Source organism: Camelus ferus, chromosome X (assembly GCF_009834535.1).
Source record: "Camelus ferus isolate YT-003-E chromosome X, BCGSAC_Cfer_1.0, whole genome shotgun sequence".
In the NCBI taxonomy this organism is placed as follows: domain Eukaryota; kingdom Metazoa; phylum Chordata; class Mammalia; order Artiodactyla; family Camelidae; genus Camelus; species Camelus ferus.
Window position 1 is genome coordinate 68,706,518 of NC_045732.1, and position 18,388 is coordinate 68,724,905.

General features: G+C 43.4%; 1 protein-coding gene across 4 annotated transcripts in view; it reads left to right on the forward strand.

The window, feature by feature from the left end:
* The window catches only part of COL4A6 (collagen type IV alpha 6 chain), a 264,484-nt gene that overhangs the window by 199,664 nt on the left and 46,432 nt on the right, over nt 1-18,388 (forward strand). For all 4 annotated transcript variants that reach the window (XM_032474780.1, XM_032474782.1, XM_032474777.1 and 1 more), the window contains exons 4-11: nt 3,018-3,152; nt 4,336-4,380; nt 9,855-9,971; nt 12,373-12,441; nt 14,147-14,182; nt 16,974-17,036; nt 17,860-17,895; nt 18,087-18,128. In XM_032474780.1, the coding sequence (XP_032330671.1) occupies nt 3,018-3,152; nt 4,336-4,380; nt 9,855-9,971; nt 12,373-12,441; nt 14,147-14,182; nt 16,974-17,036; nt 17,860-17,895; nt 18,087-18,128 (543 nt within the window). The remainder of the gene's footprint in view (nt 1-3,017; nt 3,153-4,335; nt 4,381-9,854; nt 9,972-12,372; nt 12,442-14,146; nt 14,183-16,973; nt 17,037-17,859; nt 17,896-18,086; nt 18,129-18,388) is intronic.

The window sequence follows — 18,388 nt, forward strand, 5'->3', positions numbered from 1 at the left end:
ATTTATTTTAGTATTAAGCTTCAGCAGTACACTGGGCATGTGACAGAAACCCTATTCATTGGAGACAAGGGGAAAAGATCATAGAGCTATATGCACAGAGTAAGCAGAGACGGCTGACAAAGCAGCTCATGAAAGAAATGTCTCTCCATTTCTTTTCTTTGCCATCTTCATTTCTTCATGGTGCTCTGTGCCACTGTGTGAAAGAAAGGACCTCAGTGGTTGGGAAGGTTCCTGGTCTCGTATCCTGCCACTACTGGCTCCAGAAGGGGCTGGCACCATGCTGAAGAGGCAGTTCTGGGCCAGCAGGGCCTCAGAGGCCTCAACATATCCCACAGGCCCTGCCTCTGGCCCTTAAGCCTGAGAGGTTTCTAGCTGGGACCAGCCCAGAAGTACACCTTCCTCCAAGAGGGTACCGTTTCAAATGCCCCTTTGAAAAGAGAATTTGAATTCAAACTCAAAGGATCCATGAGTTCTTTCGGAGGCTCACTTTAAGTTCTCTGGCCGGGACAGCAGAGTGAATGGAGTCGGAGATGTGACTGTGGCAAATGCAGCATGCCTTCCCAGCCAAGAGAAAGGGAGTGGGCTGTGGAACCCGCCCTTTCTGGATGGAATCAGACTTCCTGTGAAGTCCAGCCCTAGAACTGCCTCACCCCTGCTTCTCTTTGCTGGTTCTTGCTGAGCATGCACTCACAAAGGCAAGAGACCAGGGCTGGAGTGTGCCCAGGCCATGCACTGCTCAGGCTCTAGTGACGTGAGCAAAATGGGAACGGGGCCACCCCACAGTCTGCCCTCTCGATAGCTGTTCACTGGTTTCTCATGCTCTCCACCTCCCTTCCCTTGGTGCGCAAAAGCTTTGGGCAGGGCTCAGATTTGGGTCAAGCATTCAGTGCCCTGACTTCATCTCCACTGCTAGTAATAACATGGTCTCAGCCAGCCTGTCCTGCCCCCCCTCCATCCTCCCACCAACCAGTTCGCTCCTCCCCCAACAGCTGGTTCTTATCCGTCTCCCTTGTTCCAGCCTCAGGCTGGCTGCCCTGGCCTCATGCTGACACACACATGTTCTCCCAAACACTCGTTGATGAGTTTCAGCCCTGAAACACCGTCTCCCTCTCATCCCTTCTCCGTCCCCAAATCTCTAAGGGTTCCCCATTTCCTGCCACACCAAGTCTTCAACTTTCTTGTCTTGCCTTCCAGGCCTACTTCGGTTGGGGCTCATTTAGCCTTTCCAGTGTGGCCGTGGCCCACGCCACCCCACCGCCCCCTTCAGCCATGGACAGAATATAAGCGTCCCGCAAAGCATCCATGGCCGGCCCCGCCTTTGTGTTCCTGCAGCGCTTGCACTTCGTTCCAGACTTTAACTATTTGCTATGGTTTTGTGTACGTTAGTCTCAAAAGCTAGGCCCACATTTTCAACTTCTTTGTTAATCTTCAATAGCACCCCAGCACTATTTTTTTAAGTATTGTTCTTTTAGTTTCATATATGTGTGTGTGTATATACATGCATATGTATCTATGTGTATATAGACAGTTAGATAGTAAAAACTTATAAGCGTAGTAAGTAACAGAATCATTGTAAACAAAATTCCCACGATAGGAGGTAAGAGCATAAAAGGTGGCAGTTCCCCTCCCACCCCATCGTTCCCCGAAATAAGCCTGTGAAACAGTCTGCAACCTAACGCCCTCTGTTGGTTCTATGTTGGGTGTCAAGAAAGGTTGAGTGGTGGGTGGTACCCCCCAAAGAATTGCACCTCATTGGGAGGAGCATCTTTTACTTCTTTGCAAGAGTCCTAGGTTAGGTCCCCGTGGGCCTGATTGACACTGGAAATTTTACTCTAAAGGCCCCACATAGCTGATGGCCACTTGTCTCTCCAGTACGTGATTCTAACCACTGCAGAAAGCATCTGTCCTCTCTTCAGCCCTTTTAAAAGTCAGCCTCGAGGGTGAATATTAAAGGGCACATTTAATGGACTTTACTCAGAGGTTTTCATAGATCCATAGGAAATTGCACAGTCAAGAAAGGGGCTGAGAGGCGGAGACGGGAAAGTGTTTATGAAAATAGGCTCTCTACCTGGTACAGTGTTGTGTTCTCTGAGAGTTAATGCACATTACTAATGCTTTTCATTTTTCTGCCAAGAAAATTCAGTCCCTACTGGGATTTGTTCTAAATGATAGACCAGCCCGCCTGTGTTGCAAACACTGGAGTTAATTCTCTGTCTCCACCGGCTTGAAAATGTCAGCCTGAACTCTCAGACTTAATTGTTACAGACACTTAATAACCCGGACATTCAAAATCCTCAGGCTGCTCCCTCCTGCTTTCATAATTGATACTTAATGGCTATTCTCAGGCTTTTTAGATTTTACACATTATACAGATGGCGGGGGGTACAGGGAAGAAAAGAGACATCGGGAGGAAACAAACAGTGTGTGTATGTGTGTGCATGGGCGTGTGCGTGTGCGTGTGTTCCCTGTGTGTCTGTCTCCAGTTGCAGCACTGGGGTTCTGGGAACAAAGATGAGTGGACAGGTTGGTCAGCCCATGGCTTTCCGGGTGATCCTCTCTCTGGCCCCTGAGGCCGTGTTCTTCAGACACAGCCCTTTCTGGACTTCACTCCAAGCATGTGGTTGGCCACTTGGACATGAGTTAGAAAACGTCACGATGCTCTCCAGAGTTCTATTCCTTTGCTCTTTTGACAATCTGATGGATGGCCTGGCATGAACTAGGAAGAGGACAATATTATCCAGCCTAAGTAACTAATCTCCTAAGAAGTACAAAGTTGAAGAATCTTGGTGCATGTGAATCTTATTAAATGTGCTTATAAAATATGTTCTATCCAAATAAGCTTAGCAGCCCCTAAAATAGCCTTTTCTGATCCATGTCTGGAACTTTGGCATGCTTCACAGGTCTCTAAGCCAAAATTATTTAGTGAAGTGATGACAGTGTTCTTTGTGCGTGGGAAAATGGAAAGTGTTGATGGTCAGTCCTCTATTGACTAAATATACTCCTTCTGTCCATCTTAGGGGCGACCGGGACCAATTGGAATTCAAGGTCCAACAGGTCCTCAAGGATTTCCTGGCCCTAGTGGTTTATCAGGGCTGAAAGGAGAGAGGGGCTCCCCAGGCCCTCTGGGACCATATGGACCAAAAGGAGATAAGGTAAGAGCACCAAAGCTTTATTTTCCTTTGACTCATGGGCCACAAGGATGAAGGTGAAAGGTTCTAAATCTCAGTTCTGTTAATTTATGGAGAGGATGTTAATCCTGAATACCTTGGTGCCAGGCTACATACTTTAAGAAGAGACAGCCTGGGTGATATGCTGCTAGTGGATCAGCCCATTTCTGGAGAAACTCCCATGGCCAAAAAATCAGCAAGTTCATTTATTAGCTATATGTCAGACAGGTGGGCTCACTGTAGTGGGAAGTCGTGTGGATTTGAACCGCGCGTAAGTCAGAAATCCAATCAGCTGGGAATTAGGATCCAAGCGAGGAGAATGAGACACAAAGGGTCAGAAGGCTTGGAAACCATCTGTGCCACAAACATAGGGAAAGAGATGCAAAAAAAGAGATAGATTGTGTCATGGTGGCTGGCTGAGTTGAGCAGTTCAGTTTATGTTCCCTGGCAATTTTAATCCCCTCCCATTCACCCCATTGATGAGGGAGGGATTCCTACCCTAGGGTTCTGGGTATGGCCAAGGACATGACAGCTAATGCTGGACAGAGGAGATCGACAATACGTATGTTAGTCACATATATTCAGCACAGGGGGGGAGGACACTGCACACCATGCAGGGCCACACGGGGCTTACACTCCTGAACAAAATGCACCAAGAAGGAACTGTGGGAGGTGGACTTTATAATGTCGAGAGGATGAGGGTCCCTTGGTTCCTGAAGGAGGATATGATTGGCTTGTTTGAATGATTCAGTGGGCCAGCAGGGAACTGATACCCGATACTCAGGAATAAGCGGGAACTGCACTTGGTCTATTTGATCAGGAGGGTTGTTTGCCTGGGAGACCTTATCTATAGCAGCAGAGTGGAGAAGGGAACTTTGGGTTAGGCCATTTGAGGCCCTCCCAGTTTTCCCAGATGTCACGGCAACACTTAATATTGAGCCTTGATTTTAGGTCTTACACTACACTGCTTAAGACAAGAACTGTCTGAGACCTTAGGTGGAGGCAAGTGATCACTTGGAACTGGAATAGGGAGCAAGGACACAGTGTGGAGAGGGAGACACAAAACACTTAACCACTTAGATCATGAATCCCATGAACAAACCCACTGAATCTAATGGAGATCAATTGAATCGTCTCTTATATTCCTCTCCCTACTCCTTTTTTTTAGGGTCCTATGGGAGTTCCTGGCTTTCTTGGCATCAATGGGATTCCGGTGAGTGTATCCACAGAGATATTTTTTTAATTGAAATATAGTTGATTTACAGTGTTGTGTTAGTTTCTGGTGTACAGCACAGTGATACGGTTTTATATATATATATATACTTTTTCATATTCTTTTTCATTATAGGTTATTATAAACTACTGAATATAGTTCCCTGTGCTATATAGTAGGACCTTGCTGTTTTCCATTTTTGTATATAGTAATTTGTATCTGCTAATACCAAACTCCTAATTTATCCCCCACCTTCCCCCTTTGGTAACCATAAGTTTGTTTTCTACACAGAGGCATTTTTAATAACACCTCTAGGTTCTGTCTCATAGCTCAAGCACTTTGGCCTTAACAACACCCTATCTCATACACACATGCTCAGGGTCAAGTTTTGAGATATGCATGGTAAGATATGAAGGGCACTGGTCACCCACAGTTTCCTTGGGATTCAGTTACAGGCAGCACTAAATCATATGGTTGGGGGATGCAGGGACATGTCCAGGCATAAGAAACCATCAATATCTTAGCCAAAATAAGTTAGGTCTTATGAGTTGAGGGGAGCTTTAATTGGGGATGAGGGACTGGTTCTGAAGTGTGAAGACAGTGGCACATTAGAGCACATACATCCTCATTATAAGAAAATTAAGAAGGTGCATGAAATTGGGAAAATGCATAGTGATATCTTGATACATTCCATTTCAATAATTTGCTCTCTTCAGCCTTATCTCATTTCAGAGTGAATTTCCTTTCAGTGTTTTAAAGACCTTTTTAAAATACAATTTTTAAAGGTTGCTTTCCATTTACAGGCATTACAAAATATTGGCACATTGTAAACTGACTGTATGTCAATAAAAAATAAAATCTTACATTGCATCTCTAAAAAACAAAAAAAAGTTAACTCAAGTAAAAAATATATCGACTGTATTCCCATGTGGTACAATACATCTTTCAGCCTATGTTACACCCAATCGTTTGTACCTCCTACTCCCCAGCGCCAGTGTTGCCCCTCGCCCCACTGGTAACCACTAGTTTGTTCTCTATATCTGTGAGTCTGCTGCTTTTTTGTTTTATTCATGAGTTTGTTGTATCTTTTAGATTCCACATATAAGTGATATCATACAGTATTTATCTTCGTCTGATTTATTTCACTTAGTGTAATGCCCTCCAGGTCCATCCATGTTGCTGCAAATGGCAAAATTTTGTTCTTTTTTATGGCTGAGTAGTATTCCATTGTATTTGTATACTACATCTTCTTTATCCATTCATCTGTTGATGGACACTTAGGTTGATTCCATACCTTGGCAATTGTAAATAATGCTGCTATGAACATTGGGGTGCATGTGACTTTTCAAATTAGTGTCTTCTCTGGATGTATGCCCAGGAGTGGAATTACTGGGTCATATGGTAGTTCTATTTTTAGTTTTTTGAGGAACTTCCATACTGCTTTCCACAGTAGCTGCACGAATTTCCATTCCCACCAACAGTGTACAAGGATTCCTTTTCCTCCACATCCTTGCCAACATTTGTTTTTTGTGTTCTTTTCGATGCTAGTCATTCTGACAGGTGTGAGATAGTATCTCATTGTGGTTTTGATTCTCATTTCCATGATGATTAACAACCCTGAGCATCTTTTCAAGTGCTTATTGGCCATCTGCATGTCCTCTGTGGAAAAATATCTATTCAGTTCTCCTGCCCATTTTTTAATTGAGTTGTTTGTTTTTTGAAGTTGAGTTGTATGAGTTGTTTATATATGTTGGATATTAACCCCGTATCAGTCATATCATATGAAAATATCTTCTCCCACTCAGTAGGTTGTGTTTTCATTTTGTCAATTGTTTTTACCAAGTGACTACTCCAAAGATCACTTGGAGACAGCCTCTTCCCTTTATCCTGAGGACCTGGCTTTGCTGGAGGTCAATGGGGAGTTTGAAGTTTGCAGACGTCTCCTTTTCCCATTCCTGCCAGCCCAGTCCCTTAGTTTCTCCATTTTCATCCAATATCCCTACTCATCCCACTACTGGAGATCGCATGATAACATTTCTGCAGCCTTTAAAACACAATATTTGGAACTTGCTGCTATCACTTTTTAGTTATATCCTTCAGCACTTCTCTCTGTATTTCATCTTTAGCCTGGGCTGTGTCTATCGCAGTGGTTTTCAACCTTGTTTAAGAGAAGAACCAAATCTTGTGTGGAAGCCCGGCACATAGAACAGGACAAAGTGGAGGGCCTCCATTTGAAGAAGGTCCTAGAACATGCTTTTATCCTTCCAACAATCTCTAAGGGATTCTTTTGAATCATATCAAAGCAGTTTGGTAAACCTTTGATTTAACAGTTTCTGGTGTTACACAACATAACCAGCTAGTATCAGATAAGAGGGTTCAGATTTCTTTGTGCCAACCTATAGGTATTTCTTGAGTACCTGCTATATGCTAGCATTCTACCATGGGGATACAAAAACAGCATATGGCTTTGCCCTCGAAGATCTTACCATCTGGTTCACTTTACCCCCAGATCTAGTATACATTTGTAGATTTGAGAATAGAAGGCTTACCTATCTTGTATTCATTACCTGTATCAACAAACAGACCATCAGATTTCTGCATTTTATTCAACTGCAGGGTCTGCAACATGCCCAGAAATGGGCCAGTGGGGAAATCATTGGATGGGATTGACCACCCTTTTATGCTGTCCCCTGGCATTTTCTTATGGCTGTGTTCCTATGACCACTTCATCCAGTATCCACTCAGAGTGTGTATCTTGTGGGAGCCAATGGGTGAGGGAAACTAGCAAACTGGAGTCCACCTCTTCCTCTTAGACCCCGGTGCTAAATTCAGCATATAGTGGGAGCTCTAAAAATATCTGAGGGACTGACTCCAAATTCTAGTGCTTTTAAAAGCAGACATTGTCAGACTGGCAGGACTCCCTCAGACAGAGAAAAACACAGACACCCTCAGCCCAGTCAGACTAATTATTTTGCTCAACTCTCAGCAGCACTTATTAAGCAATTTGGCTAAAAGCAGCAGCTTTCACCAACCCATCTTACTAAACTGATCACTGCACAAATCTGGTTCTGCACTTAATATTATTGGCTGATCGCTAACATATGTGTCACTGGTTCTGGTCCCAGAACTCCATTTTTGCTGTCATGTAGACAGTTTCAACAGGAATGAGCAAGATCAACCAAGTCTGTGCACTAAGGGGCGTGACCACCAGTTGAGAGTGAAGAAACAGCCATTCATCAAGATAGTCCACATTAAAGCAACATAGACTAGGGGTGGGAGGGCTGTGGCTTTTAGTGATATCACAGCTGGGAGCTGGGCTGTTGGCACCCACAAGACATGTAGGCCTACCACATGTTTGCAGTTCAAATAAGTCGGGAGCAGAAGTTTTCAATCTGTCCTTTGCAATTTATGTTTAGCTTTTCCCATGGCGTCCATCTCAGACATTTCCCCACCTAGAGATTTGGAAATGAACACACCAGATTTGTATCTTCAAAGTGGACAATGTACCACTCACCAAATGGAAACTTTTCCTTTGAGATCTGGTTTCTGAGAAACACTGCTTTTATAAATACAGCAGATCCACCTCTTCTGTGTGTTCAGGCCCCTGTGGTTCTATAGAACCATGATTTCCCCCCCTCAAAGAGCTACATTCTCTTGGAGAGCTGGTCCACACATAGGTAAAGTCACTATCTATACCAAGAAAAGGTGGAACCAAGGTCCCAGGACTAAGGAAGAGCCCTAATACTGAGCCAGCCTATTGTCTTATCTTAACTCATCTCTTACCCAGCTGAGAGATAGCCCCCAGCCAATTTGGCTGGAACTTTTTTAAATGGTGATGAGGATCCCAGGAAGAAATAGACACTACACCTTAAGGGATTGACTGAATAGAGTTAATTTTATGGTATATTTAAAAGACTAAGGGAAACAACAATGGATGGTAAAGCAACCAACACAGAGATGTTACCACCCCAAGTCTCAGAGGGAAAAGAAGAACTGGCAGTACTGGAACCCTGCAAGACCTGGAGCCATGGAACAGCAGTTGCCCAAGGGAAGCTAAGAGTGTAGAGAAATGTGGCCATTGCCAGAAATATAGCCAGGAAGAGAGGGCATGGGAGAAATCAACCACCTGTGCCCTTTGTCCTCCTATTTCGGGTCTCCCACTTGTGTCTCCCAGTGACTAAAGACAAGAAGACAGAGGGAAAGGAAGCCTGGGCAGTACCAGCCATAAATGTCAGCCTCCCAAGGCACAGATCTGGGGCAGGTAGAGTGTAGATCTTCAGGCCAAGCAGGAATAGCCATTTGGTAAGAAAATGTTGATGACTCTAATAAGATGTGTCAGTTTCCCCGGTACAACTAAAACTCATCACTAGAGTCTGGAGAGGCACAGATTGCAGCAAGTCTACGGCAAAGCTAAGTTGATTGACCATTCCTCTGGACTTAGCATTACATGTGTCCAGCAGTGTAGACTCACTTTTGTATGCACAGACCATCTATCTCCTACAACTATAATAACAATGAAAAAGAAACAGAATTCTATGGAGCATTTTCTCAATAAGCATTTGATCAAAGGTGGTTTTCTTCTAATAATTTGAAAAGTTGGTTTTGGAGTTTTGGCTTTAAAAGGTATATATGGGAGAGTAGGAATCTACCTTTTATTGACCCTTCTAGATTTTTGGTCTTTCAAGTCATCTTTTTGCTCCATACCCAACACACAACCTGCTTTTGATAGATTGAAAAAGACATATTACCTACAAAAAGGTAGAGTCTATGCAGCAAGGACTCCTAACTTTGAAAAATGATTGAATTCAGATACCAACTGTATGTGAATGATTAGTAATTCTCCAGCAAAACAACTGCCTCAGTAGTGAGTATGGAAAGGAGGACAAGATACAGTTCCCTAACTGCAGCAACAGCCTGACATGAGATAATGAGAAGATAAAATTGAAAGTGTGGTTCTTCCTTGACTTACTTATTTTTGACCAAGCAGCTTTCAGGAGAGTGGTGTTCTGGAAAGTCCTTCTGCTCTGTTGACCAAAATCTAGCATCATTTCCAGTACAGAGCTTCCAATACAGAAAGCCAGGCCAGGCTGCCCAGCTTCCAGTCTGCTCTCAGGGATCCCAAGGATTGGCCTGATTCCCTCTTGGTAGCAGTTGAGCTGCCAGACAGCTCAGCCTTATATTAGGACATCTTTGTACCTAAGGAAGGTAAAGTTGCAGTGTCCCATGTAGCCCATCTCTTCTCCTTTGATCCCTTTGCTTTCAACTTGGATCCTATTAAAGCATTGATCCTTTGGGAAGGCCTAGCACTGAGCTGTCATCAGACACATACACCTGCGTATAATGAACAGCAATGGGCACAGACATGATGGGGCTAAAGGAGTTTGGTAGCGTCCTTGGCTTCTCTCACTGTGGAGCTTGTTGGAGTCACTGAGAGTTCTCTGGCTGACTTGATCCCTTCTTCTCTCTTTGAACAGGGTCATCCTGGACAGCCAGGACCCAGAGGCCCACCTGGCCTGGATGGCTGTAATGGAACTCAAGGTGCCGTTGGATTTCCAGGCCCTGATGGCTATCCTGGGCTTCTCGGACCACCCGTACGCTGCCAGATCTTTGTACCTTATTGCAAACGGCTTTACTTGCCTCCAAGTGTGCCCTTTCTTCTGCTTCTCTGGAGATCTCATTAAGTATCTGAGGGCAGTGGGGGTGGGCAACCACTGCAGCCCCTGGTCCAGTGCAGGAGTCCTGTGCTGGTGGCTAAAGAAGAATACCAATTGCAGGGGAGTATACACATGCTACACTACTTAGGGTTTTTTTTTTTTTAAGTTTAAGGTTTTTTTTTTAGAGTTGACAAGATTATTAAAAGACTGTGGTAAATTTTAGAGCAAAGTACACATTTGGGCTATTTGACATTTCCCCACATTAGGTGATACTGGGAAATGCAGTACTTGGAAAGCTCACATGAGATTATGGAAGTGCTAATATTGACTCAAACGACTTGGCAAGCTTGGTCTCTACTAGTGATTCTTCACCAGCAGCGATTTTGTCCCCTCTTACCAGGGGACATTTGACGGTTATTATTGGTCATCATAACTGGGGGTGTACTACTGGTACAGGACAGCTCCCTCTCACCGCAACATCAAAGAGTCATCTGTCCCAAAGTGTCACTAGTGAGAAAGAGTTGAGAAATCCTACTCTACACGGACATAGTCTCCCCTACATCATAACCTTTGGTTCTGGGATCAATAAGGCATTTATTGGTTTTGGGGCCATCACTTTTATTTCATACCATTCATCCAGATGGGGCTCATATATTTGGATCTGAACACTTTATTAGATACCATGCCTTTACAAGTCTGCTTTTACAAGTAACTGGAAAGAGAAATACAACACATTCCAAGCCCATTCTCGACCTCATTTGAAATATCTAAGCTAATAAGGATACTAATGTGATATATTTAGCTAGAAATCACACTACCTATCAGACAGATTCCATAGCTACGTGAATTAATTAGCGTTTCACGGGAAGAGCAGCGTCATTGCCTTCAGTGACCAAGTTGTGGGTGTGAGAAGGTGAGACACTCAGCCAAAGCACACACCCCAAATTGGAATAAAGGACCTTAATAAAGGACCAAACCAGTATGCAGCAGGGAGTTGGAGAGAAAGATGTATTATCAACATAGTATGAGCTGTTTGAGTAGCAAAGGCCTCCAAGCACTGCCATGGCAACAGGGGAGGAGAACTCACATCTGTGTTAAAACAATGGAAATCCAACAAAGTGAGGAGTCACTGCCCCCAAGAGGGAGAAAAGAAATCTTGAGGTAAGAAACAGCCCCTGACAGCCAGAGAACCAGGGTAAAACCTAATCCTGTCCCTAAACCTCCCCTGAAGCCTAAGTAGGAACTTGGGTGTGTATTTTACTAGGTTGAACCTTACTAACCCTGCTGAATACTGAACGGATATTCTTTGAAGCTTCTTTGATGAAAGTGGTGGCCACAGGAATAAGGGGAACTAGAAAGTGTTTAGGAAAGAAACTGGTTTGTGCTTCTGGGACCACATTGTACTTTTAGTATACTAATGGACCTTCAACTCCAGGAATCCATCATTCAGTCACCGCTTCAGTCCTCAAAGCATAGCCCTACCCACAGCACTAACGTTAACTTCCCCTTCGGTGTAGGGACATTGATTTTCCCCAGGAGGACAACATCTGGCAGATATTAGCTGACATCTGCCACTGAAACATAAAAAAGTCTGACTGATAGACGAGTTGACTGTACTTTGAACTGTTTTCCAGGTTAACAGTGAGACACACCAGCCTCTTAGACAGTTGTTGAAGCCAAAGCTGTAAAGTCGAAGCACAGGATGGAGATGGCTATCTCTTAGACCAGAGGGTCTGCAAACTGGCCCACGTGACCCTGTCCTGTGGCTTGTTTGCACATTTTCAAAAGACTATGAAGAAAAACAGAAGAATATGGGACAGAGCCCAGATAGGACCCACAAAGCCTTTATTGTTTACCATCTAGCTCTTTATAGAAAAAGTCCCTAACCTCTGCCCTAGACAAAGTCCCTGTCAGTGACTTACACCTGTGAAATATGGAGCAGCTGAGCTAGGCTTATGATTGACATGTGGATTATATAAGGATGTTCAGATTGGTACTCTGAATAAATGGGGATGTTCACATTGGTACTCTCACAGAATGAGAGTCTCCTACTTTCTAATTCCTTCACAGACTTCTGACTTGGGGGCCAGGACAGCAGGCATACAGCTTTGAGACCCAGCACCTGTTCAGGGGGTGGACTTTGCCTTGCCCCCTTAGCACAGCTAACTCTACCCAAGAATAAGCCACATAGTTTCAGGCTCTTGCTTTTCCATCCTCTCTCTGATCAGATCATACCATTAACAGTACTTTGTGTGTGTGTGTGCATGCGTGCACGCATGCGTGCACACGCATGCGTGTGCACGTGCCTTTCTTCACAAGTTTTTCTTATTTTATTCAGGGGCTTCCTGGACAAAAAGGCTCTAAAGGTGAACCTGTCCTTGCCCAAGGTAGTTTCAAAGGAATGAAGGTAAGAGCCTCTAAGGCAGACAGCTGAGTAGGCTAAAAGCTGAGTTCCCTGGGATTGAGCCCCACATCCAATGAAAATATTTCCAGAACTAGCATCTGTGTCTCTATTTAAGGAGCACAGCAAGCTGGATTTAAATAGGATCCGGAGCTTTTTGTGGTGGAAACATTGACAGAAATGTTTGCAACCATACTGTCAAAGAGATTTGCTTTGTAGGATCTACACCAAAAATAGGAGACACATCAGCAAACAAACAGTTTGCGTGGGTATCATTTTCCTTGACAAGCCAAGACATTTCCTGGAGGCAGATACCTTTTGTCTACTCCAGAATCCTTGATGTCTGCATACCTTGGTTCAAAGCCATGTATGTCTCTGCCCATCTTGGCGTGGTCACCAGCCCAGGATCCTGGTGCTGCCCTTTTCTGTACCTACACACCAGCCTGTCACCCTAGCTGGGCCCCTGGCTGTCTGCAAAAATTGTCCATCAACTCTGCAGCTGGCTGGAAACTTTCATCTCTTCCTAGAATTGACAAGAACCTTCTGTATTCTTGTGGCTGTACTCTTGGTGTTTGCTGGCTGGTATCCTGTCTCGGCTTGTCAAGGAAACTCTGGTGCCAAATGATTGACCCTAATCCCTTGCAGAGTGGGAAGGGAGCCCATCTTCTCCCTGGGAGCAGATGGGAATCCATGTGTCCAGCATCTGAGGGGAAGATGCATCTAAGCTCACTCAGCTGAGGATGAAGACTTTCTGTCTTCTATCCACACACAGAGCCAGAAACATTGGAAATCACTTTGGAAGGCAGTGATGGGGTGGGCATTGGGTAGTGGGTAGCTGAGAACTGAAGAAGGTACAGATTTTGGTTTCTTGACTATAGAAGCCATAGCAGAAGATGGAATGTTCAACTTGGGAATGACCTCATGGTGGTTAGATTCATGTTGCTCATCTTACAAATAGAAAACCCGAGGTAGACTGAGGCTATATGACTTGCTCAGGCACAAGCCCATTTACCAAAGAGCTAAAACCCAGGCAGTGCTCTTCCCATGTGGCAGAGCACTGATTTTTGACTGTAAGCCAAGTGAGGTAAGACTAGCAGGTGTCACAATATGGCCATTGTTGTAGCAAACATTGATTAAATGGTTTTGCCAAAAATCAGAGAGACCCTGGACCCAGTGGAACACAGCAATTTCCACAAGATGGTTATATTACAGATTCATACGGTGGCTGAAGATGCTGCAAAGTAATTAAAACGTAATCAGAGACTATATGCTCTGTTGATTCTCCCTTGAAGTGTCTGATTTGCATTGTATACATATGGGCACAGATTCTCTAGGGATGAAGGCACATGGGAAGGTAGCTTTGCTTTCCTCCAAAAAGAGCAGAGAAATCACCAGCCCGCAGAAGCAGTTTCTAATTGATAAGTTCCTAACAAAGGTGAAAATTAATTAATCCAAGTAAAAGATAAAATCTTGTTCAACCAAGTCTATCATGTTTTTGTTCTAGAGTCTAGATTTTTCTTAGGAGAAAAAAAAAGGTAAATGGTTGAATATGTCCAATTCATGCATTATTTAAAACACAAGACCTTGACAGAGGAGGCCCACGCTTCAGCAACGTGTTTTTATGCCCGTGAATCTTAGGTCAGTTATCTGTGAAATACCATAAGCTTAATGTATTCATCTCTTCAGTGTCCTGCCTTTATCTATTTCTCAGGGGGATCCTGGGCTGCCGGGCCTGGATGGAATTACTGTAAGTTGTTACTTACGTGTTGAGCTCTCAGTGTTTGTTTAGTCAACATTACCGATGATCCCTTTTCATTCCTCTCTATGGTGTTTGAGGGGCTTTGTAGACCTGCTCAAGGACAATCCAGACAGTTGACATAGAACAGCTCACACTATTGACATTTTCCAAATGAGAAAGTATTGAGAGGATGGACTGTCCGCCCCCGGTGGCACAGTACGCAGGCTTTCAGACCTCTTAGCCGGGGACCTACGTACTCCCTGGGATGTATTAAGAAAGAATTTTGCCTTTCGTTCAGCAAGCACTTATTTACTAAAGGTTTTCTGTGTGTTCAGAGTGCTGTGGGTAAAACAAAAGAAGTAAAACGCTCTTCTTTAAAAGGTATTCCATATAGAAATGCCTTTTAGGGATTCAGTAATAGTGAGTCTATGAAAGACCATGAGTTGTATTAATAAGAGCTTTCTTTTTCCTTGAGTTTCCACCTTGTCGTCACTTTCCTTCAACGTGGCTCAAGAGAAGTGCCTTCTTTCTTCCTCTTTTCCTGTATCAGGCTTCCTTCCTTTCTGCTCTCATTCCAGAACAGAAAATGAGGTCCATCAGCTAAGTGCTACGAATAATTCCAGAGACAGTGCAGATATGGTCTCTGCACACACAGACAGCTGCTTTCCCGCCACCGTCTGCCCTGGGATGTGAAACATTAGTAGGAATGTGGCATAAGGATTCCACAATAGCTTTGAGAAAGAGATGCTATCTACCTAAGGATACATCATGAGAGACTTTCTAAGATAGAGGAGGTAGCCTCTGAGAAGTGTAGGTGATGTTTGGGCTGGCTGGCAATTGAAGGAAGCTTCCTCAATGGAGAGCAGTCCATTGAGAAAATGTGGACAATAAACAAAATGTATGCAAGCACATGTAAACAAAGATACAGGTCCTCGAGGCAGGGCATACAGATCTCCTAGAGCTAATTCATGTTGGCTTAGATAGTGTGTTAACTAAATTTGCAGAATAACAGCCAGTGTGTTTGCTGCATAACTTCTCTTGGAGATTCATTTCCTTATCCACAAAGGTACACTGTTTGTATACATATATGGGCAGAATAAATAAACCGCTGAGATTTGTGGAGGGAGGGTTTGTGGCTGAATAAGAGATTTGTGATCAGTAAGGAGACCGCCGGTTATTAGTTATTGTCAGAGCAATGTTCTACTATCATATATTCCTGGGGAACCTTTGAGCCCCTACTCTCTTTTCCTCCTGAGTCTCAACTGCACTCAGCCTCTCCATCCCTTACCTGAGCATGTATCACCTTATTACCGCTCCCCAGTTGTAACTGAGCCATGCATTTCCCCCTACCATCTTTGTCTTCAGGTGTCGTTGTCTTGCTTTGAATATTGTCATCATTCAGGTCAAAATATTTTCTAGTTTCCCTTCTGATTTTTTTCTTTGACCCATGGAGATTTATGGTGTTTAATTTCCAAACATTTGGCAACTCTCCAGATCTCTATGTTATCGATTTCTAGCTTGATTTTATTACCGTGAGAGTGCGCACTCTGTAGGATTTCAGTGCTTTTAAATTGGTTGAGGTTTGCTTTATGGCCCAACATATGGAACTATCTTGGTGAACGTCCCATATGCACTTGAAGAGAAGATGTAATCAGCTGGTTTGGGGTATACTGATCTCAAAAATATCCATTTGGTTAAGGTAGTTGATAATGTGGTTTGGATCTTCTTTGTCCTCACTGATTTTTTGGTCTAGTTGTTCTATGCATTACTAAGGGAGGAAAGGTAGACTCTCCAACGAGAATTGTGGATTTATCTATTTCTCCTTACACTTCCATCAATCTTTGCGTCATGTATTTTGAAGCCCTGCTATTAGGTCTATACCCATCTAAGACTGTTATGTCGTCTTGATGAATTGACCTATTTTATCGTTACAAAATGTCTCCTCTTTATCTCTAGCAATATTCTTTGTCTTGAAGTCAACTTTATCTGATATTAATGTAACTGTTTTTTACATAACTCTAATATGAACATTTTCAAATATAAAGCAAAGTTGAACGAATTTTTCAGTAAACACTTGTACCATGAGTATTTGACTATACTTGCTTTATCACACTTCCATCCATCTAGCCATCCATCAATCCATCTTATCTTTGATGCATTTCAAAGTTAATTGCAGACAATAGTACTCCAATCCTTAAATGTTAGTGCCTGCCTATCATTAGCTAAACTTCAAAATTTGTTTATAGTTTCTTTTTATATGAAATGGACATATAATGAAAAATACAAATCTTAAATGGGCATTTGCTGAGTTTTGACAAATGCACACTCCTGTATAACTCTACTCCCTCTTAACGTGTAGAACATTTCTGTCGCCTCAGAAAGTTCCCTCCTGCTCCTTCTCAGTCAATCCCTGCCCTCACCCCACATGAAAAGCAATCACTGTTCTGATTTTTTCCATTGTAGAGAAGTTTTTCCTATCCTAGAACTTGCTGTAATGGGAATAATATAATATGTAGCCTCTAGGGTCTGGCTTCTTTCACTTACAACAGTGCTTTTGAGATTCATCCTCATTGTTTCATATACCAATAGTGTGTTACTTTTTATTGTTGAGTATTTATTTCATTCTGTGGATGTATCAGTTTTTTCATCAATCCTTACATCAATGGACACCTGGGACATTTCCAATTTTTTACTATTAGGAATAAAGTTGCTATGAACATTCTTGTGCAATTCTTGTGGATATATTTTTCCTGAGAAACTGTCTTACTTTTTTGACCATGGTAAAAACTTGCCTTTCTAGGGCCCACAGGGAGCACCCGGATCTCCAGGGGCTGTAGGACCCATGGGACCACCAGGATTGCAAGTAAGACCAACCTAAATCTACCATGTGATCACAGTATTAACAGGAATGCCGCGGATTAAATGTAAGCCTGTGTCAATTAGGCCCTCCTAGTGGAGAAAGGCAACTTCCATTTTTGGAGGTTAAAGTGAAGCCTGCTCTTGGAAGGAGCTATTTGTTGTCTTCATTTATGAGTCTTTCTGACCATCCACTCTGTATCTCCAGAGCCTCCTAGTTCATTCAGCTCAACCTGAAGTATGGCCCAAGGATGGCTAATCTATTGTCACCTTCTACTCCCCTCACCCACAACAGACATTGCTAATCAGTCATACCATCACCACCATCACACACCGTGAGCACAGAAGCAGCTTCAAAATCCTTCTCAACACTTCACCTTGGAGAGCTCTGCCTACTTACCTACCTATGTATCTTTCTGATACCAAACCTATTTACCATCACTGGTATAGGAAGACCATAGCTAGGCATCTTGTGGTTCTGGGAAAGCCCTGGTCCCAGATAGTTCTCTCTCCAGTGTGTGAAATCCCACTGCTGATTACTTTGGTTTGGTTTCAACAAAAGTCATCATTTAAAAATTTATAGCTTATTGGTGAGAATAATGACACATGAAGTCTTCACTACCTTAGCATGAATGTGGTCATCAGGTCAGTCTGGGAGAAGTCAAAGGAAATAAAAAAGGAACCCTGAGAGAAGGACTTAGAATCTGTTACACCAAAGCCAGGCCACACCAAGGGGGTGCGGGACTCAGCCCCAGTGACTCTCAACAGGCCTAGGTTATTTGGGGCTGAAATTAACAAGTGCTAACTCTTTCTTTTCATTTTTAATCTAGGGTCCTCCAGGGCCCCCTGGTTTCCCTGGTCCTGAGGTAAGTATAGTTCGTTGTGGGGCATCTGGCCTCCTACCACTAGTACTCTAGTTTCCCCAGAGGTACTGTGGTTTGGTTAAACATACTTTCTGGTTAAAAAAAAAAAAAGACTTCATTCCAATTTCAGTTCCTGGAACTTGTTTAGTAATTGATTTTGGTTTTTTTCCCCTCCCTGCACCCCTGTGCCCCAGGGGAATATGGGGTTAGGTTTCCAAGGAGAGAAAGGAGTCAAGGTAAATAGATTTTGAAACATACAATCTGCATTCTACATGCTCCAAGAAATGTCTCTAGCTGAACACACGTGCCTGCTTGTGTAAGGGGATTTGGATCTTTGCCTTGGGAAATGAGCGTTTCTCACCTGCCATGTATCCTGTGGTGGGACCCTTGAGGGCTGCATGTGCACATGCCACACGTAGGCTACTGTGGTCTTTTTCCATCAAAATAGTGTAGTCTTCCTGCTTCCTACCTTTGAAGTGCACGTGCCTTACAAACA